At 44.9% G+C, this 21,955-nt stretch overlaps 1 protein-coding gene across 1 annotated transcript in view; it reads left to right on the forward strand.

Moving 5' to 3' along the window:
* Positions 1 to 21,955, forward strand: part of LOC117023209 (uncharacterized) — a 171,719-nt gene that overhangs the window by 1,429 nt on the left and 148,335 nt on the right. Inside the window, exon 2 of the mRNA XM_033107650.1 lies at positions 20,684 to 21,637. Within this exon, the coding sequence (XP_032963541.1) occupies positions 20,699 to 21,637 (939 nt within the window). The 5' untranslated portion in view covers positions 20,684 to 20,698. The remainder of the gene's footprint in view (positions 1 to 20,683; positions 21,638 to 21,955) is intronic.

A 21,955-nucleotide genomic window follows, 5' to 3' on the forward strand; every position in this document is an offset into this window, starting at 1 on the left:
TTTTTTAAACAAAAAAATAGGGGAGGGGAGAGAAACGTCACATTGTAAAGAAAGAAATGAGTGAAATTAAATCCACCTGGAAATCAGCAGCGCTGGAGCCCTCCCCAACTTCAGCTTGCCCCTGTGACTGCAAGTCAGTTCCATCAGGTTGTGTAAATGTATCTGCAAATGTGTGGGTCTGCACATATTTCTCAGGGCGACAGTCAGAAACTAATTCTTTTGTGCAAAGTTCCCATCAGCAACAGGACCTTAGTTCCATTTGTAAAGTACACGGATGCTTAGCGTCCTGGGCCTGATCCGGGGGGACTTTCAGTGGTAATGAGCTTCCTTGTTCCTTTCCGCGGTGATACTCCAACGCCCTCTTGGCTCTTCAACAACCTCGAGCATGACTGCGGTATTTTCTCTGCATCGTAACAACTTAGTAATAGCTTTTATAGTGCACAAAAAGCCGGTGCTTTAAAGGGCGGGGGACGCTGTCACCTTAAAAGGGGGTCAATTAAAAAAATATTTTTCCTCTTTTAGCCCACTTCCCAAACCTACTAGGCCTCATCTCAGAAAACAAAAACAAAAAACGTCAACTTAAAAAAAAATTGTCCCCTGTTCATAGCGGCTTGGCCAAAGCGAAGTTTTTCCAGGGCTTCTTTAAAGCCCAAGCCTGGTGGTGAAGAGAGGACTCTGCCAGCTTTAGAGCCTTGATACAGCTTAGGGGTTCCCAGGTCCGCCAAACGAGAAATTCCCGCGATCACAGCGCCTCCTGTCGTGGGGTGGGAAGGTTGAATTCGCGCGCCGGCGTGTCCAGTGAGCACCGCCTGGGGAGACTGGAATCCCGCACGCCTCCCTCAACCAGAGATTTGGGTCCCTTAGAGCAGACTGCTCTAGGCCAAGAAGAAGGGAAGGTAGCAGCTCGGTTAACTGCCAGCCTCTCTCCATATCAGTGGCGGTATTCTGACACCTAACAAATTTAGAAGGTGAAGTTCTAGTGTACCCAGATGCCAGCCAGTTATTTTCCCGAGATTTGAAAGTGAATCTTCAGGGCCGTTGCTGGATCTCTGATTTGGAAAATAAACAACAAACAAAAAGCAAAGCTGCTGTCCCCGGTTGCTGGTCAGTAAGCAACCAGGTGACATGTCTGGCTGCTGCAGCCTGCTTATTTCCAAACTCTTCTCTCAAACAGGCGGTCTTTACCCTTTGCAGAAGACTGTGCTGCGCTTTCCGGGGAACTAGACCTGTTTTCAGCCTCAGGGAGACTGGGTGGATTCGAGGCAGGGAAGCCACGAGGGCAGCCACGTGGCAGGTCCAGGACAGTCCCAGGCCAAACTCGCCTGGGCTAGGACGGGTCTGCGCGAGCCTGGGGCGGCCCAGGTAGCGGAGAAGGCACGCTCTTCAGGCAGGGGAAGCTGGGACGGTGAAGACCGTGGGGTGCGCGGGTACTCTTTGGTGGCGGAGGGCGGAGGAAGCGGCTCCGCCCTTCCCGGAAGCTGCGCCTTCTACGCCCCTGGGGTCCGCTCCTTGCATAGTCCCGCAGTGGGCGCGGGCGGCGCACGGTCCATCGGTCAAACTCGGCCACCTTCTCTTCCCTTTCCCGGCATTACCTGGCTGGGAGCCCCTTCACAGATCTGCACTGGGGCTGGGAGAAGCAGAAGGTGACAACGGCGAGAGGAGGAAAGGCTGTGGGCTCGCGTTTCGGGCTCAGCCGGCTGCCTGGGGCGGCGCCGTGGTCCTTCCAGTTTGGCTGGCCCACGGGATGGGCAGACAGCAGGACCTGGGGTGGCGGGGCTCTGCCGTGTCCCCTGGAGCCTTCCGAGGACTTCCTGCTCGGGTTCTTCCTAGTCTGTCCCCTTTCCCTGCCAGCCCTTTCACCCCATCCCTCCCCCGGACGGGGCTGTCAGGCCTCCGCCGCCGTGGGCCCAGCACGCTCGGTGCAGCGTAGTCCGAGCTCCGCCATAGGCCCCCACCCGCGACCCAGTTAAGAAGCTTAAATCCTCCGCCTGCGGGGAGAATTAGACGTAATGAAACTAAGACCTGTTGTCTTTCACGCTGTTCAAAGCCGACCCATACTGCGACCGGGGGTCAGTTTAGGATCGAGGAAGGCCTGGGCCGCTAAAAGCAACTGTCTGCCCTTGTGTGTGCCTGGCCTTCGCGAACCGAGGTGTGTGCGGGGGCTGGGGAAGGAGCCCGGGCGCCGCGAGAAAGCAGACCCCAGCGCCTGCCTTCAGCCTTCTGCCTCCAACGGCGGGAGGCGCGGCGAACCAGGCCTTCGGGGCTCATAGCCTTCCTGACCAGGATGAGTGGCACGGGGCCAGGAGAGGAGAAGCACGGAGCTCCTGTAGCTTCGCAGCCTCTCTGTTCTTTTCTTTTCTTCCTCATTTTCCTTTCCCTGGACCTTCCTTCCATCATTAAATCATTAATTAAAAAACTAATTCATAGCTCACAAGGCGTCCGACTCTCAGTAGGTAGGGGCCCTGGGACCACCTTAACCGGTCCTGTCTGGCGGTTCTGTGTGAAGTTCCTGGCCTCACCTCCTGCCGGTGTGTGCGTGTGTGGACCAACACATATACACATGTAGGGCTTTCACTTTACTGGAAAATATTTGATGTAACACTTTCATCCCAATACTTTACCTCTGGGTTTGTCCCTTTCTCGACTGCTCCTGGAGCCGCCGCCGGATTTCTGAACTGCGTGGTGCGCGGGCCTAGGTCGCCCGCAACCGGATGTCAGAGCCGGAGCTGCTCCCCACCCGGCCTCACCCGCGAGCAACAAAACCGTCCCTCTGGCCGTGAGCGAGCTTCACCTTGCCAAAATCAACTTGCGTTTTCATGTATTCAAATGAGAAAGATTGGGAAGGGCGACTTACCCTCCTGGGCAATCACTTACTCCTTGGAAGGACGGAGTAAGTGTCCCATGGTTCCCTGCAGAGAACGGGAACCTCTCTCCCTCGAGGCCCAGGTAGTGGACGCGGCACCTCTGCCCAGGCTTGGGTCCTCGTAGCAGTTGGCGTGTCTCCAGGTAGCTGTGTTCCCCAAGTAACCGACTGCTTTATTCACAGCGGTCAGCGCCAGCTCCAGGAAGTAACGGGCCCCTAGCTAGTCTCTTTTCGTCCCTGCGAGCCCCTGGAGCCCTATCTCTGCTCAGTGGTGCCCACACGTTCCTCTGGCTACTGGCAAACAGCTGAGGCTGGGGTCCTAGGGGAGAGAATGGAAATGCACGCTTCAGACACAGAGTTGGAAATTTCGGGGAAAGAACACGTGACAAATTTTAGGTCTGAGAGCAGAAAGGCACTAGAGTGGCTGAGGCCCTACTGTGTGCCACAGACTGGGCGGGCGCTTTGAGATCCCTGTGTTTCCTCCACCTGCTGCTCCGGGTGTGCAAGAGCTGGGAGGCTGGAAGCCTGGGGGAGGGTGGGTCAGAACCTCGACTCCTCCCCACGCAGAAGTTGTCGCTAATGGGAAGCTGTGATGGACACCGAGGGCGTCAGAAAACTCAACGAATGTCATCTCTTGACTCGAGGTTGCCAGCTTAAACCTAAATCCTTCCTGAACGGCGGACTAGTACTTAGCTTCTCGGTTCCTGACACCCCCCCTTCCAATTCAACCCCCCCCACACACACACATAGGCCCAGGAGCTTTCCCATGGCCCTTCAGTTGGCCCCGGAGGTTTAAGTTTGGCTATTCAAATGTGATTACCTTCAAATTTACATAGTTTTATTTAACAGAGCTTTTGTAACAATCATATAAATCATATCCTACACACGAAAAAAAGGTACCAATGCATTCTAGCCAGGCTTTTTTTCATTATGTTGGCTTCCTGATTTCCCCCCTAATTTGAAAATTGTGCTTTGGACTGACAAAAAGACTAATTTATTGGCATGGCTAGAGGGAGATTACATTCATTATTTAAAATTAAAATTTGATTGGAAAACACTGTTGAGAGGCTGCTTCTGGGACTTCCAGCAGATATCCCAGAGCTAATATCGGAAGAAAGTTTTGTTTTAAAACGTTGCCTCTGTTTGGAGTTGTTTGATTTGTCTTGTCCCATGGGCCACAAAACTAAACCAGTACCTAGCTCACTTTGTGGTGAGTTTGCTTCTAAACGGAAATACTAGGAAGAAGCTTCCTTGGCAGCATTCCCTTTTGTTGAGATATTAGCAAGATTTGAGGGAACTTTCACCCCTTTCTGAATGCAGCCCTCCTGGTTTCCTACTATAAATGAATCAAAGTAAGGACTGCAGCTGCCCGCATTGGGCAGTACCTGAGGTGGTAAGTTCAGCGTTCAGCGCAGCCGCCCTGGATCTGTGGTGAGGACTTTGCCGTCCTCCCCCCACCAACTGAGCTCTTCCCTTTTTAGGTCCATACCTTGCTCTAGATTCCTGCCAGGCTCTTATCACTCTCCTAAAGCAAATTCCATTTGTGTCTTTTTCTTTTTTTTTCCTTTTTCTTTCCTCTTTCCCACTGGACTAGAAGCTCTCTGAGGGCGGGGACCACAGTGGTCCCCGATGCCAGAGCACAAGCTGGAGCATAATAGACTTTCAGTAAGATTTGTTGTCTCAATGAACTAACTGCCCCAATCCAGAGACTAACCAGGCCGGTGTGTCAGGTGGGAAAGGGTGCTGGAGTCTAGAAACCTTACCCACTCACTCCAGAGTCTCCACGTGAGCGTACCCCAGGGGGAAGCCTCAGCTCAGTGAGCTTGCGGAATGAATAGACGGACAGACATGAACAAATGGACGGACAGATACTTTGGTAGAATGGGCAGGGTCTCAGAACCGTGCCATCCCGGGGCTTCCAGGCCCACTGGCCATGGCTCTTCCCCTGGCATCCATGGTTGATTTTAACCAAAATCATCGGAGTGACATGATCAAATCGGAAACGTCCCCACCGCACCGGTATCTGGACTTGGCAGAGTCAGCGGCCAGGCTTGCCCTTCTAGGGCCATCAACGTGCGGCTCAAGGCAAACATTCCACTTTTCCCGGCTGTGAAAAGGCAGAAGCCGCGCCTTTCAATACCAGATAATTGATTAAAAGTTAAAGAACCCCATGAACTTTCCATCAAATAAAATGTTTCACTCCGTGCTGTAAAGGAAACGTCCGTGTTTAAAGAATATGTTTAAATTGGCAAACAAATGAAGCCGAGCCCACGCAGTGAGAAGGAAAAGCCTTGTAGCAGAGCTTTGTTAGCCTGGGGTTGTGCTCCCGGGCTTCCAACGCGGAGGCTGCGTGCTGCTTCCCACCCGGAAGCTGGGGAGTGGGAGGCGCCTGGGGCGCAGGGCGCTGGCTGGGCCGGGTTTGCGCAGTCAGAGGCATTGATATGGTTATCCTGGGTGCCGGTTCTCAGCGCGCTGTGGCAGTGGCAGCGCGCTCCTACTGATCAGGCGTTTACCTGTACCGCCTCCCTGTCTCTAGTATCCAAAACGTTTTATTCCACATGCCTTCTCTGTGTGGGGTGATGATTTTTTTAAAGGACTACCAAACCTCTGAGAATCTACCTTGTGTCACTAGGTATTAACTGGACATCCCTCCTGTTAGCTTATCCTCCTGAAGTTTTATTTGCCATGAAAGCGTGCCTGGGAATCCTTGAGAGAGGAAGCAGGTCTGCCTCCTTCTCTTCTGGGCTGTTGTCACTTGTGAAGCCACCTGGCAGCATGGTCCCTCAGCTGCATCTGGTGTCCTCGATGTCCTGCCTCCCTTCCCCCCACTCTCACCCGGCAGTGTGGGGCTCAGCCATGGTTCCCACGGCTCAGGATCTGTGCGGCAAACTCCCTACTTTCAGACCACGCATTCTTCCGTGGCAGCCCCCCACTCCAAACCAGGTCACCATGGTCCTGGAGAGGGGATTGAACCTTGGGTGGAGCTGGACCTGCCTTAGAGACTTAGGGTCCTACCAGATCTGGTGTAGGTTTGTTTTCTTTCAAATGCTTTCAGTGATGCAGTCAGACGGGGGATCCCACTCTCCTCACCCCAATGGCCTCCTCCAGCCAAATACCTTCCATTGTGAAGTGCTGGTCTCCTCTGACCTCCTTGGTGACCCTCCCCTCACACCCCACCAAAGGAGGTGGTTTCAATAAATAAAGCACAGTGCTCGGGTTGAAGGTCAGTTTACACTGGGCCAGAAGCTTCTAAAACTCCTGCAGGTGCTGGAATGAGAATAAACCAGGCGAAGTCCCAAGAGATGGGAGAGGGAGGGAGCCCAGACTAGAGAGGATTCAAGGAGATGCCATCAGGGTGTTGAAGAGGGCTGGAGGGCACTCAGGAGCTTGGCCACAGTCTAACTGACCTGGAATTTCCTGGGGAACCCGGGAAGATAGTTCGGGCCACCATTTCCTTCTTTTCCAAGGAGGAGCTTGGTCTTGATGCCGGGTTCCAGCAGTTGACAGTTATAGGAACAAAGCCTGGAGTAGCTGGCACAACAGGGAGACCTGATGACCCCACCCTGGGGAACCAGGACCTGTGCGAACCTAGGAAGGGAACCGTATGGGTGATGGGGTGAGGTGGTGGCTCAGCTCCCAGAGTGGCAAAGCATCTCTCCACGAGGGTCCGAAGACTCTGGGAGGACAGGTACCACAAAGAAGAGTTTCCTCCCTTTTGCTCTAGTTTTACGGTCTATGTTTCATGGTAAATTTTGGGCAAAAGCCGTTTCCCTTTTTCACTTCCCAGCATCTCCAAAGACAGCACACAGCAGAAGAGAGAACAGCCTGTCTTCCAATCTCCAAGCTCAGTCAAAGGGCTCCGCACGCCCCCCCTGGGCAGGGCTGGAGTCGCTGAGGCTGAGGGTCTGAGACTCAATCTCTCTCATTACACACGCTCCAACCTGGCTTGTTCATGCAATTGGCAAGGACACTAGGATTTATGTTTAAGAGCATAGGATTTGGAATCGGATGTGGATTCCAATCTGTACTCTGCAGAAGACTTGCTCTGTCTGAGTCTCCTTTTCTCAGTTGTAAAATGGGTATATTAGTACCTACGTCACACCAGTTGGATGCAGAGTAAGTGCACTACATGGTAACAAAAATAAAGAGCCTTCCCAGAACTCTGGGAGCCTGGGCAGTCTAGGTGCCTGGAACACATTTGTGGCAGGTACTGGACCTCATTTCCCCCCTCCACACGCGCTTTTACAGGTCTTTTGCAGGTGGTCACCAGCCTGGCTCCCTGGACATTGCAATCCCTCCTGGCCACAGTCGGTGAGGAGGAGGGAGCTCCCATGTGGGGAATGAGCTCTGGTGACTCAACAGCCTGCTATTTGCATCCATCATGACCCTGCCTAGAATCCCCTCCCACTATCCCCAACCCTTGGAGTCTACAATGGGATAACGAAAGCAACACCTGAAGAGGATGCAGAGACTGCATCACGCACACGTTAAGGACCTTCTGGGGGAGGAGGTTCAAGGCTGCAATAGATGAGAGATCCCACACCTCCTGCTGGGTAAGCCCCAGAGACCTGCTCAGGGCAGGAAGACATGTTGTCCTCCCCCCACCCTTCAGTGAGAGGAGGGAGTTCTGGCTTCAGGAGCCTGTGTGTGTGTGTGTGTGTGTGTGTGTGTGTGTATGTGTATGTCTCCCCAGAGACCCCAAAATGGTCTCCTGGGCCCAGGCACACTAGGTGGACCTGCACCATTGCCCTGGCTATGGTGACCTCAGGCAAGATCTGGGGCATGGATTCAGGAAGCATCCTTGTGGGAGAGGTGAAAGCAGTACATCTGGGCTTCCAGGAGACCATTCCACTCCCAGCATTTGAACTTGGGGAGCACTGAGATGAGAAAGCAGGATCCCTGCGTCACCTAGACACTTTCTCCGTTCTCCCTCAGACCCCCTTCTCCACTTCCCTTCTCATAGATGGAACCACTTAGGACTCATTTGGAGAAGTAACACTTAAAACATTTTCTAAAATCCTCAAAAGCCAAGATGTTATAACTGCAAGGAAGATTTAGTTGCTGTCTTTTAGAATTATTTGGTATAGATTCCCTAAAAAAGTTTCTAAGTCCATCTGAAATGAAGCAAGCATGTTGGGCTTATGGTGGATCCTTTAAATATTAAAGACCCTAAATATTACCTTGCATGTATGAGAAAACTTAGTGAGGTGCCAAGGCTTAACTAAGACAAACAATATAGTACATGAAAAGACCAAACCACAAAAGGGGTTCGCCAGATACAGATCCATCTGCTGAGGTGAAGATTCATGAGTTGACTAACCCCTCCTACTGAGGAGGCTTGGAAGAGATGGAGTTTTGGAAGAGCTGGAGTTTGGGGGTGAATCTCTGGGCTTACATGAACAAGGACCCACAAATTTCAAGCAGGGTTGGGATGGGCTAAAAAGGTTCTGTGTACAAGGCTCTGACAAGTTTTTGAATTCTGCTTCTCTTAGTAATCAGAACTAGACAGATAAAATATTTCCATCCCTGGAGAACAAAAAAACAACATAGCTTCAAAGCTTGCTGTTTTTCCTTGGATTGATTGGCGTTGGGGGAGGTGCATTTGGGGAAAGTGGGCTGATACATAGGAGTCTCAGGCAGCAAGTGATCTCTGGCTAAATGCAGCTTCTGTTTTTACAGCTTACTTAGGAGAGCTGTTAGTTTTTCTAAGGATAAACCCGGCATTGGTTCTCTAAGCTCAATGTTTAGGCTACAAAGCACATCTAACAGTCTTACATGTCTACCTTTAGAAAAGGAATGGTTCTGACCTCAAACTCAGCAAAGTCTCTGGTGTGTTACCATACTTGGGGAACACTAAGCAAAGCCCTTTCAAAGTGTAAAGTGTAACTGGAATGCTAAATACCAGCCACTACCTCCAAGAAAAATAAATCCTTAATTCTCAGGTATACCTACTTTGGACCAGGCAATTTCGTGTTATTTGTGTCTTGTCTTTTCAAATGGGTAGTTTTACTAACACAGTTTTCTTTCTGCTCAGTGCTTGCTATTTTTATCTTACCTTAAAACTCCTGAGATCAGGCCTGGGCGCCAGACTTCTGAGGCACCCCAGGGAAGGGTGATGGCTGATTTCTCAGAGGTCCATTCCTGAAATCCATAAACTCAGATGCTAGAATCACATCAGAGTTTAGGGGCCCAGAGGGAAGTCTGGCATATGTTAGGTCACTATGGGGACAGTAGGGTGAGCAGGTTGGGGAAAAGCAATGCCAGGGGAGGAACTTAAAGCAGGGAATCTGTCTCAGTACATTAGTTTCTGCAGATTGAAGCAGTACAGGAAACTGAGGAGTGAACTTGGTTGGTTAGTCTCTGTTATTCTCCTGAGCTCCTTCCTCTGCCCTATTCTCTGCCCCAGAGGCCAATTTCTATGGGCCTAGTTTTCCTTGCCTTTGGACGTCCACCTGGGTTTGGCCAGTGGGGCAATGGTGCAGGAATGGAAGCCGCCAGAAGGACAGAACAGTAGGAGTACTTATTCCTCCTGCTTTCTCCCCACATCACTGTGGCTGTGTCCTTTCATGCCTCTCTGAATCTATAGCTCCTGTCAGATGGCCTGGCCCCTCTTCCCTGCTTCAGCTCTTACCTGGCTCTGCTAACACCTCCTTTTTCACTCTTGCCCCCACTTCAGACCAAGGGTGGTAATACCACCCAGTTGTTGCTAGACCTTGAATGTTAGCTCCTTTTAGCCTGACCCATACCCATGTAAATAGTTCTCTGATTACTCTCTGTCCAGTCCCCCCTTTGAGCATACCATTGGTTTCCTGAGGGAAGCTGATGAGGAGAGGAATGAAGACTCATGGAAGTGAAATACGATGTCTTCAATTCTTTCCAGTGTCATCCTCATACTGTAACTCATGGAAAGGCTCTACTCCTTCCCTGTCACCATCTTGGAGTGCAGCTGTAAAGGCTCCACGGTTTCTATGGTGGCTGCTTTCTTCAGGCAAGGCTTGCCTTGAGGTCCAGCAGGGGAGTCAACTCTGAGTATAGTTGCTTTTATTTTACCACTTTAACTTGCTAATTTGCATTTGATATCATTGTTGAAGTACTTGATTTCTAAACCACATATCCTGTTTCCCCGAAAATAAGACCTAGCCGGACAATCAGCTCTAACGTGTCTTTTGGAGCAAAAATTAATACAAGACCGGGTCTTACATAATACTATTATATTATATAAGACCCGGTCTTATATAATATAATATAATACCGGGTCTTATATTAATTTTTGCTCCAAAAGACGCGTTAGAGCTGATTGTCCGGCTAGGTCTTATTTTTGGGGAAACACGGTATTGATAGTATCCAAGTTTTTTTTGACCTTTGGTAAACTGACCTTTGCTATAAACCAGGGATTGAGACTTTTGCTAATGGTGAATTGTGTTAACACAAGCAGACACTTGAAGTAGGTCCAGTGATCAAGGGGCCCATGTGAAATGTTCATGCACATTCCCCAGGGCCTGAGGGCCTTCAGCTTCCCCATCTCTATAATGTTATGTCTAGAGCTCCGTTCTCTCCACACCTGTGTTCTGGCAACAACTCAGTCTTCACTAATGCTAAATCAGTGGCATTACTGAGGTGTGTCCATCAGTGAGCACTCTCATATGCCAGGCACTGAGCAAAGAACTATCATCCACACTATTTTATCTAACTGGTTTTTCTTTTTGTCCTTTTAAACAATGGTGAAATACAACACAGGAAAATGAACAAAACAGAAAACATTGGTTTATCACAAAGAAAAACCTCAAACAGCCACCATCAAAGTTAAAAAACAGTACAGTGCTAGTAGCACCCCAAGATCACTTCTGTACTGCCCACCCACTCACCATCACCTTCCCCTCTCCCAAGATGACGGCTATCTTGACTCTTATGATTATTACTTTCTTGCGTTTATTTGTAATCATCAACTGAGCATGCATCCATAAGCACTATGGTTTTGCTGGCTTGTTTTCTCCAAAATAAGACCTAGTCGGACCATCAGCACTAATGCGTCTTTTGGAGCAAAAATTAATATAAAACCTGGTATTATGTTATATTGTATTATATTATATTATACCCGGTCTTATATAATTTTTCCTCCAAAAGACGCATTAGAGCTGATGGTCCGGCTAGGTCTTATTTTCCGGGAAACACGGTAGTATGTACTCCCTTGTGTCTGGCTTCTTAGCTCAACATTATATTTGTGAGCGATTCATCGACATTGTTACAGAAGTTTGCTCATTTCCTTCATGCATAGAATTGCATTTTATGAATATACCACAATCATTTATGCATCCTACTTTCGATGGGCATTTGGGTTGTTCCCAATTTTTATCTATTGTGAATGAAACTGCTATGAATATTGGTGTACACGTTTTTTGGTGCATACGTGCGTGTATTTCTATTGGGAGTGGAATTGCTGGATCATAAAGTATGTGCGTAGTCAACTTTGCTTCTTATAACCCTTCTTATTTTAGACATCAGAAACTCTGAATATGGTGAACCCCCTATTTTAATAGGAACTCTCCTGAATCTCATGCCTTTGATTTCAAGATTCTCTTTACTGAGTTGGGCTCCAGGTGCAGAGCATGGAAAATACGTCCTGGAATGTACTCTTAACTGGCACATAGTGCAGACATATAGTTGTTTTTTATTTAAGAAAAGTTTTAAATCTCGTGCGTGGTCCAGCCTTATTCGTTTAAATGTAAGAAAGAACAAGAGTGCCAAGAAAACAGTTGGTTAAAATGGGCAAAATCGGCGGATCAAGAAGATTTCAGTCCAGGTGTCTTTGGAACCAGCGTCTTCACCCCAGGGAATCCGACTCCGAGGCCGCGCTGAAGCTGGTTCCTCCAGCCAGAAACGCGCAGGGTGGGCGCCCACGGCGCGGAGGGATCTGCGGGGAAGGGCCGGGCGCGGGGGGGAGGAGAAGTGCGGCTTGTTGCTGGGGCGACGGAGCGCGCTCTTCCTTCTCATTAAGCAGTAGGAGCCCACCAGGCGGTTCTGCCCCCGAAAGGCCGGTTGGAGCCGCCGGGCGGCAGCGGTGCCAACCTCCACGCCACGTGGCTGGGAGCAGAGGCGTCGCCGGAGGCGGGGTGAAGGAAGACGCAGACTGGTGCGCGGGTGACTTCGTATGGCAGGCTGTAGGAAGGTGAGGCTGCGGTATTTGGGCGGAGCAATGGTCTCTGTTTCGCTCCTCTAAATCCACTCCAATCCTCGCGAAAATCAGGGCGAGAAATGGATTTGGGGTTGGAGAAGGGATTGGGGCTGGAGTAGGGGCTGGGCTGTTGTCGGGGTTGGTCTTGGAGAGCACAAGTTGAGGAGGAACTGGGAGTAGTGAAAACCTAGTGAAAGGAAAAACAGGTAGATGTGACGGCCGGACTGTGGGGAAAGCAGAAGGGGTTTGGAAGGCAAAAGAGGAGTAGGGATCAGAGGGGCTGTGGGGGGAGTGAAAGGTCACAGTGGGGAGAATTTAATTTCCAACTCCCTGACTTTTTCTGCTATTCTTTGAAAGGCGCAGGTTGTTTTAGGCAAACCTTAAACATCATGAGGTGAACCCCCGCCCCCACTGAGGTCAATGTGTCTAATTTCAAAATTGGGAACTGTTTTCTTGAGTATGGCCCTAAAACTCTGGTGTGTAGTGGGACACTAAGCTCAATGCAAGAAGTATTTGCATAGTATTGAAGGCCACAGATCTATGTTGCAATTATTGCAGACTACCACTGCAGGAGTTTAAAGGCGTCCAATCGTTCTTTTAGTGTTAACATGCATAAAAGTTTAACAAATTGTTTTTTTTCCTACTTGCAACTTTATAGAGGTATAAACTGCACAGAACGTTCGGCTTGTATCATGTGCAGGTGCACAATTTGATGAGTTTTGACGGATGTATACACATACTGAAACAATTACTGTAAACAAAATAACAGCTTTTTCATTCCTCTGCCCACTTTGCTCTCCATCCCTGTTCTCCTCTTCTACCGCCCCCAGCCAACTACTGATCTGCTGTGTGACACCATAGCATAGGTATCATTTTCTAGAAGTTTATATTAATGGAAACATATAATACATACTTTCTTGTGTCTGGTTTCCTTTACTCAGCACAATGATTTGCCAGACTTTTGTCTTGATTACTGTCGATTTATAGTAAGTTTTGAAATCGGGTAGTGTAAGTCCTCCAGCTTTTTCTTTTTAAAAATCACTTTAGCTATTTTAAGTCATTTGAATTTATGTATACATTTTAGAATCAGTTTATAATTTCTATAAAAAAGCCTGTTTGAATTTTGATTGGAATCTATAGATGTATTTACGGAGAATTGCCATATTTAACAATATGGAATCTTCCAGTTTACAAACATGGTTCGTAAAATTTTGTAGGTCTTTAATTTCTCTTAGCACCGTTTTGTAATGTTCAGTGTAGAGGATTTGGACATCATTTGTTAGATTAATTTCTAGTTACTTTATTTGGGGGGTATTATTTTCCAATTAATTGGTGCTAATATATAAAAATACAGTATGTTAACATACAAATTTGTATGTTAACATATTGTGTCATACAACTTTGACAAGTCACTCATTAGCACTAGTAATTGTTCAATAGAGTCATTAGGATTGGTGCAAAAGTAATTGCGGTTTTTGCAGTTCTTTCTAACCTTTTAAACCGCAATTACTTTTGCACCAACCTAATAAAACCATATATCTGTTAATAGGGACAGTTTTCCTTTTTCCTTTTGTATCTGCATTCCTTTTATTCGTTTCCTCACCATATGGTAATGGCTAGAGCCTCCAGTACAGTGTTGAATAGATATGGTAAGAGTTGAGGTATTTTGTCTATTTTTCAGTTTTAGGGGGAAAGCAAACATACAATGTCAGCTGTAAGGTTTTCGTAAATTCTCTTACTCAGATTGAGGATGTTCCCTCATCCAGTCATGTTCCCTATGATTGATTCATAGTTTGCCCAAAGTTGTTTATTTACTTTTATCATGCATGGGTGTTGGATTTTATTAAATGGTTTTCTACTATCGAAATGATCATTTTTATCCTCCTATATTGTTAATATTGTGAATTCAATTGATTTTCAAATGTTAAATCAATTTTTCAGCCCTGGGATAAACTCTATATGATCAGGATATATTATCCTTTTTCAAATATACTTTTGGATTTCATGTGCTAATATTTTATTAAAGATTTTTGCATCTGTGTTCATGCGGGATATTTGTAAGTATTTTCCTTTTTTTAAAAATGCCTTTGTTAGGTTTGGTATTAGGATTATGAAAGGCTCAGAAAATGAATTCCTTCCTCCTCCATTTTCTGAAAACATTTGTGTAAGATGGGTGTTATACCTTTGTTGAGTGAGAGAATCATCTGGGCCTGGAAATTTCTTTGTCATAAGATTTTTGGCAATGAGTAGTAAGTTTATTTAGCATCGGAATATTAAGATTTTCTGTTTTTTATGTTAATTTTGATAAATTTCAGTTTTCAGAGATTTGCTCATTTCATCTAAATTGTTGAATTTGTTGGCATGAACTTGTTTGTCATATTCTCTTATTATCCTTAACTATCTTTCAGATCTGTAGTGAAAATCTCTTCTTCATTCCTATTGGTGATTTTTGTTCTCTCTCTCTTTTATTCTTGAACAGTATAGCTACGGTTTTAGCATGTTACAAATCCTGTTTCACTGTCTTTTGGTATTTGAAGGGAAGTCCTTGGTCATTTCGATTATATCCTGGACGTTGTAAATGTTTTCCCTATAAATCATGTGTTGTTTTTCTCCGTTTGCTTTCAGTATTTTATCTCTGTCTTTGGTTTCCAGCAGCTGACATGTGGTTTTCTTTGAATTTACCCTACTTGGAATGTACTGAGCTTCTTGAATCTATAAATTTATGTATTTCTCCAAATTTGGGATGTTCTCAGACATCATTCCTTCAAATATATTTTCCCACCCCATTCTCCCTTTGCCTTTTTGGATACTGGTTACAGATATGTTAGAGATTTTGATATTGTCTTACAGGATTCTGAGGCTGTTTTTTTTTAAGCTTTTCTTTCTCTTTTTTAAATATTGGATAATTTCTGTTGATTTAGCTTCCAATTCACTGACATCTCCATTCTGCTAGTCAAATTTTTATTGAAAATATCATATTTTTCAGATATAAAATTTCTATTTATTTTTATTTTTCTGTTAAGATTTTCTTTTGAGTCATCTTTAGCATATTTTCTTTTACTTCATTGAGCATAGTTAGATTAGCTGCCTTAAAGTCCTTGTTTATCAATTTAACATTTAGGTCATCTCTGGGACTGGCATCTATTTTCTTTGCCCTTGAGAATGGGTCAGATTTTCCTGGAACATTTTGTGCCTAGTATTTTTTTGTTATATCCTGGATATCGTGAATGTTTTGTTGTGTAGAGTCTGGGTTCTGTTATATTCCTGTGAAGAATGTTGATATTTTTTCATTTAGCAGGCAATTCATCAGGTTAGATGTACTATAAACTCTATCTCACTCTGTGGTTGGAGATTATGTTCAACTAAATCTCAGCAGCTCTTTAAGCCTTTGCTGTGTTGCTTTGAGTTTGTCCCACTTGCGCATGGTTCAGAGGTCAGTCTAGATTTGAGTGGGGTTTAGACACAGAATTGGGGGGTTAATTTTTCCGGCTCTCTCTCCTCTGGGATTTTTCTCTTACTCCTCAGTGGTGGTTGTTGCCTGGTGCTTTACTTAGCATTATTATTAGCACTAGTATTATTGATATTATTAGGATTAAGGTGACAAAACCAGTATTATAGAAAGTGTAGAAAAACAGGAAAAATTACTATTATCACATTTTCTTAGCAAAATTGTTAAAATGTTTGTATTTTTCCTTTTAGACTTTTTCATAAATTATAATTAGCACAAACAGATATCATTTCTACTGGTATTTCAAAAGCAAATATTGTTTTCAGAATATTTTTATTTTCCTTGTAATGCTGACTGTTTTACTTGATTGGATAGAATGTCCTTGGGCTTAGACGTTTCTTTTGGAATTTTAGTGCTGTGCACTGGAAGCTGATGTTGGTGTGAAATTCAGGAAGGGAATTGAGGTATTTTGCCATCGATCTAAGAGAATCTAAATCTGCCCTTAATGGGTCCCCCTCTCCACTGAGGTGCCCATGACCATATAGAGGAGGTCAAGACCCGGTAATCCATATAACCAGCTGGGGCTTTGGCTCCATCCCCAATGTATTACTCTGATCATCTATTCCCAGTGTATTGCTCTGTAAACTAGGCCTAACGTATGAAGGACTCATTTCCCTGTGTGACGTGTTCGTGTAGTTTGGAACCAAGTCATTTGGAGGTCCCCTATATCGTGTTTCTCCCAAAATAAGACCTAGCCGGACACTCAGCGTCTTTTGCAGCAAAAATTAATATAAGACCTGGTATTATGTTATATTATAATTATATTATATTACATTACATTATATTATATTATATATTATACCCGGTCTTATAGTAAAATAAGACCTGGTATTATATTATATATATTATACTATATAAAACCCGGTCTTCTATTATAGTAAAATAAGACCGGGTCCTATATTAATTTTTGCTCCAAAAGATGTATTAGAGCTGATTGTCCGGCTCGTCTTATTTTTGGGGAAACACGGTATTTGTTTCTACTTTAGTTAGAGTCTAGAGCAGAGTTTTGGATCTTCTGTTCCAATAGGAGGAGCAGCCACACCTGCAAGGACCAGAGTGCTGCCTATCCCGGAGTCTAGAGCATTCACATAGTTAGCCATTTTTGGGCCAGGGAGCTTCTTCCTTATGTCTGGCCAGACCTTGTGGGAGAGGAGAGAAGGCTGGCTCTTGACCTTTCAGACTACCTCTTTGCTCTGGCATTGAACCTCCTGCTAGAGCAAGAAGGAAAGGCAACAGAGTTCCAATAATTAGGAAAGAAGAGGAGAGTGAAGTTACTGCTCAGGTTGCAAAGGTGTCAAGCACATTCTGTCCCATTTTAGAGTGTAGGGTAAACTTAACCTGGATTGTGAACAGCAGGCTTGATACCTTATGTAGAATAATACTTTGTCCTTTCGGGTTGGCTACATTTTCTTTGAGTATCTCCAAACTAGAACTAGTCTCTTTTAATAAATTGCTACCAAGAGATAGAGAACGTTATTTTCTCATGAGATTGGATGTTTAAAAATTATTTTATATATTTGCAGTGTTCAGGGGTGGGTGGGGGCAATAAAGGCACCAAGCTTTTGATGGACTGGCCCATTTAACATTGGGATACCACCTACCTTGAAAACACAAAAGTTCTTGTCAAATTTAGAAGTTCCATTTCCTGTTTGTTTTTTTTAATATATAAAGAGCAACTTTCCCATGAAGAACTCAAGGGAGAAGTGTTAAACAATGAACACTTGTTAAACTTCAATAGCAAACTAAGGGCTGGGAGAATTTGGGAAGGTAATACAAAGCAGGAACTAAGAAATAAAGGGGAAGTGCAGTTGGGAGAGTCAAGTCAGATTCTCATCAGGTACTAATGTGTTTCTGGTCTGTGCTCTGTTTCAGATCCTCCCTGAAACAGTCTTTTGTAGAAAGAAATGCAGATGGTGTCACTATGAATGTATTACCACCTGTTTAAACAACAACAGCCAAAATGCTATGAGGAGGATTACACAGCATTTTTAAATAAGGAAACTTCCTTAAGGGCTTTAGAAATCATTTCTAATGTTCATATACTATGGCCTGGAAAAGAGGCAAAGGATTATTATTTTCACTTTTTATTACGAAATATTGTTACAGAGAAATGAATTGTCAAAGGTCTAGTCAGTGGTGGATCTGTGTAGAGAAAGAAAGTTTACCGATTCTCAGATGAGAGCTCTGTTATGTAGTAGGGTCTTGAGTTTGAGAACCAGCAGTGGATGTTTTGGAGAGTAAAAGTAATATGACTTGTTTAGAAGCTAAATAGGATGTTTTCTTCATATTGCACATACTACATAATAAATGAAGAAATCTAATTGTAAAAATAATTCTTTTATGAGTTGATATAAAGAAATTCAACCAAGAAATGTGGATAGGTGATAAGCAAAGAAATGCAAAGTAAAACAAGAATATATTTTCTACATTTAAGTCTTAAATCCATTTTATTTTGGAGCATGGCATAAAATGAAATGTAATTTCCCTGCCAAATAGTCAACCATTTGCCTCAGCACAATTTACTAATAATTCTGCTTTTATCGTCAATTTAATGCTGGCTTTATAACATAAGCCATATTATTCTCAATTCTTTTGCTCACTCAGTCTATATGTTGATTCTGCCAGCAGTGTTTCAGGGTTTTTTGTTTTTTTGTTTTTTTTTTTTAAAGATTTTATTGGGGAAGGGGAACAGGACTTTACTGAGGAACAGTGTGTACTTCCAGGATTTTTTCCAAGTCAAGTTGTTGTTCTTTCAATCATAGTTGTGGAGGGTGCAGCTCAGCTCCAGGTCCAGTTGCCGTTGCTAGTTGCAGGAGGTGCAGCCCATCATCCCTTGCAGGCGTGTAACCTGCAACCTTGTGGTTGAGAGCCCGTGCTCCAACCAACTGAGCCATCCAGGAGGCAGCTCAGCTCAAGGTGCCGTGTTCAATCTTAGTTGCAGGGGGCAGAGCCCACCATCCCTTGCGGGACTCGAGGAGTTGAACCAGCAACCTTGTGGTTGAGAGCCCACTGGCCCATGTGGGAATCAAACAGGCAGCCTTCGGAGTTAGGAGCATGGAGCTCTAACCGCCTGAGCCACTGGGCCGGCCCCAGTTGACTCTTTCTTTTATATCTTTCAGCAAAATTAATAATTTTTATTCATGCGGTTTTAGCATATTTTTTGTCATGTTTATTCTTAAATACTTTTTTAGATAAATTATAAAATTTATGTAATGGAATTTTACCATTATGCTTTTAAATGGATCATTTTGGTATAAAGGAAGTTACTGGTTTTTGTATAAATAGTTTTAAATTTAAATGCCTTGCAGAACTTTATTATAATTCTAAATAGTTTTTAGTGGTTAGGTTTTCTAGGGTAGATAATCATATTTGCAAATAATGATGATATTCCACAGGTGTTTCTGCTTTATAAGTTTATTTCAAAGATACTTGACCTTTCTAAAAAATAAATTAGTTTTTCTAATTCATTATTTTTTACTTTTATGTTTGTTTTTTTACCCTTATTCTTGAAACTCTCCTCTTCTTGGCTTCTGTGGAACTGTATTCTCCTCATTTTCCTAACTCTCTGCTGCTCTTGCTCACCCTACTTCCCACAGGTGAGGGTCAAAGGGCCAAAGAATCAGCCCTTTTCTATTTATATTTCCTATCCTAGCTTTTGGTAGTGATTCAGAGCTCTCAAGGTCTCCAGATCCACTTATGATCATAGATAGCTGGCCCTGCTGAATAGCAGAAGTGTTTTTTTTTTTTTAATTACGATAATACACACAACAAAATTTACCATCTTAACTGTTTTTACGTGTATAGTTCAGTGAATAGCAGAAACTTTATTATGCACTTGGTTATAACCAAGACTTTATGAAGGTGATTGAAAGTTCCTATTTTATGAAGGAGCTTAAATTGCTCCCATTTATTTCTAATCATTGGCCAGATCCTGTCAGTTTCACCTTTTTATATCTCTGTTTTCACTCTTATTTGCCCCCGCTTTATTCTTATTCCTACTCAATATTACTATCCCCCAAGTACCAGATCCTATCAAGCCACTTTTCTGTTAAAAGTTGTTGAATGGTTTCTAGTGGCCCAGAGAAGTACACACACCGTGTACAAGGCCTCATGATTTTACTGCAGCCTTCCTTGTAGCTGATCACCCTCTCTCTTCACACACTCTGCTGTAACTCAGGTGATACACTGTGACACATTGAAGAAAGTGGGCTGGGTAAGGGATGGAGACACCCAGGACTAGCTGGAGAAGTAAGTAGGAAGTGCTATCCTGCCGGGATTATTTTAGGTTTTCTATGCCTATGCTTACTATGGTCTCGGTTGCCTGGAAGTAGGACATAATTACAATCTATATCCTGTTTCCCAGAAAATAAGAGCTAGCCAGACAATCATCTCTAATGCGTCTGTTGGAGCAAAAATTAATATAAGATCTGGTCTTATTTTACCATAATATAAGACCGGGTCTTATATAATATAGTTTAATATAATATCACATAATATCATATAATATCATATAATACTGGGTCTTATTTTACTATAAGACCTGGTATAATATAATATAATACCAGGTCTTATATTAATTTTTGCTCCAAAAGACGCATTAGAGCTGATTGTCCAGCTAGGTCTTCTTTTTGGGGAAACACGGTAGAGTGGACCTCCAGATGACCCGGTATTATGTATTATATTATATTATATTATATTAATTATATTATATTACATATTAAACCCAGTCTGATAGTAAAATAAGACCGGGTCTTAAATTAATTTTTGCTCCAAAGACGCATTAGAGCTGATTGTCCGGCTAGGTCTTATTTTCGGGGAAACACGCTAGAAATGTAAATTAAATCCAATAATGGTTTCAGAAATGCCCACTGTAAAATTAAAAAAAAAAAAAGGTTTTACAAAAAGCTTTTAAGGTTTTTCATGGTTCCTGTGAGAAGGTACAATCATTGGTTTTAAAATGACATAAGCTAATAGTACTACCGACTCGTGCTTCATGGAGCCCAGTGAGAGTTCTATCATGAGAAGCATTTTGGAGCAGGAATTTTCTTTGTCAACAGAAGTTTTGTATTCTATATATCTACCTATATCTATCTATATCTGTTTATTACCCATAAATATAAATATAATGTTTTTTTCACAGGACAAATTAGTCAAGATGTCCACGACTTCGAAGCACTTTGGACTGACATGTAAAGAAGAATTGTACATGTTTAAAGAGTTTGAAAAGGTTCGCCGGGAGACTAAAAAGGATTATCTCCGATTCAAGGAGAAGTTGATCTCCAAGCCGGCTGTAGATGAAGTCCCGGTCTGCGGCCTGCAGGCCCCAGGCCCAGTCCGGTCTTGGGAAAAGGGGGGCGTTTCCAGTATTGGACACCAGAAACCATCACGGTCCCCTTGGGCTAAGGGCCCTGTGACCCCCTATGCAGCCCTCCTGCGAGAGGCGCCGCGAGGCGCAGCACGTCCCCCGGGCCCGAGAGAGGGGGCCGCTCCGTGGAAGACGGGGCCGTTTCGCCTCCAGGACTTCTACTTGCGGAGCTCCGCGTTCCTCCGGTACCGGCCGCTGAAGAAGCCGCCGGTCATCGCCACCACAGCTGGCACGTCCAGACCCATGGTCCTGATGCCACCGCCTGCGCCAAGGGAGAAGCCCGCAGCGCGCTGGGGCCGGAGGATTGCGCAGCTCACTGGCGCTAAGCTGGTCCTCCCTCCGGCCCCGGCCCCGAGGTACGATGCGAAGCTGGAGCCGGCTCCGCCCGCAGGGGCCCGCAAAGTCAAAGACGGGAAGGGCGAGGAGGAGAACGTGGATGCGGCCATCCGGCGGAAGAGAGTGAGGATTCGCACCCACTTCTTGCAAGAGGGCGCAGCCAGGAAGCCGCGGGAATCAGCCGGGTCATTTTCCAAAACAGACCGGGAGAGTGTCCAGCTGAGCGACCGGTGGCAGGCCGTGCCACAGGCCCCACTGCCGGTGCGAGTGATACCGACGTCCATAGAGGAGATCATTGCTTCGCTGCAGTCCGAGGCCCAGCTGGCTTCCGACCGGACTATAAAAGAGCTCATACAGAGCATTCTCGGCCAGAGCTACGACTTTAAGATGGAAGTAGGTGAACCAGAAGGAGAGTTAGTTATACGTAGTTCTCCTGGGTACATGCAACCTTAGGATACGTACAGAAAAATATTTCAGCACATTTGGTGTGTTTCAGGCTAGGCAAAGCACTGGGGTGTTATTCTTTGGATTTTGAATTTGAATTTTTGAATTTTTCCATCAAGGGAGGGTATCCTCTTTTCAAAGGGAAAGCAATTAATAGGTTATTTCAAAAACTGGTTCAAAGAACATTAGTTGTAGACCTGATTGGTGACCTTTACTTTTAAAGTCTTTGTGATGATTTAGAATTTAAATAACAGATATTTAATATGA

The sequence above is a fragment of the Rhinolophus ferrumequinum genome, chromosome 6, assembly GCF_004115265.2.
Source record: "Rhinolophus ferrumequinum isolate MPI-CBG mRhiFer1 chromosome 6, mRhiFer1_v1.p, whole genome shotgun sequence".
In the NCBI taxonomy this organism is placed as follows: Eukaryota; Metazoa; Chordata; class Mammalia; order Chiroptera; family Rhinolophidae; genus Rhinolophus; species Rhinolophus ferrumequinum.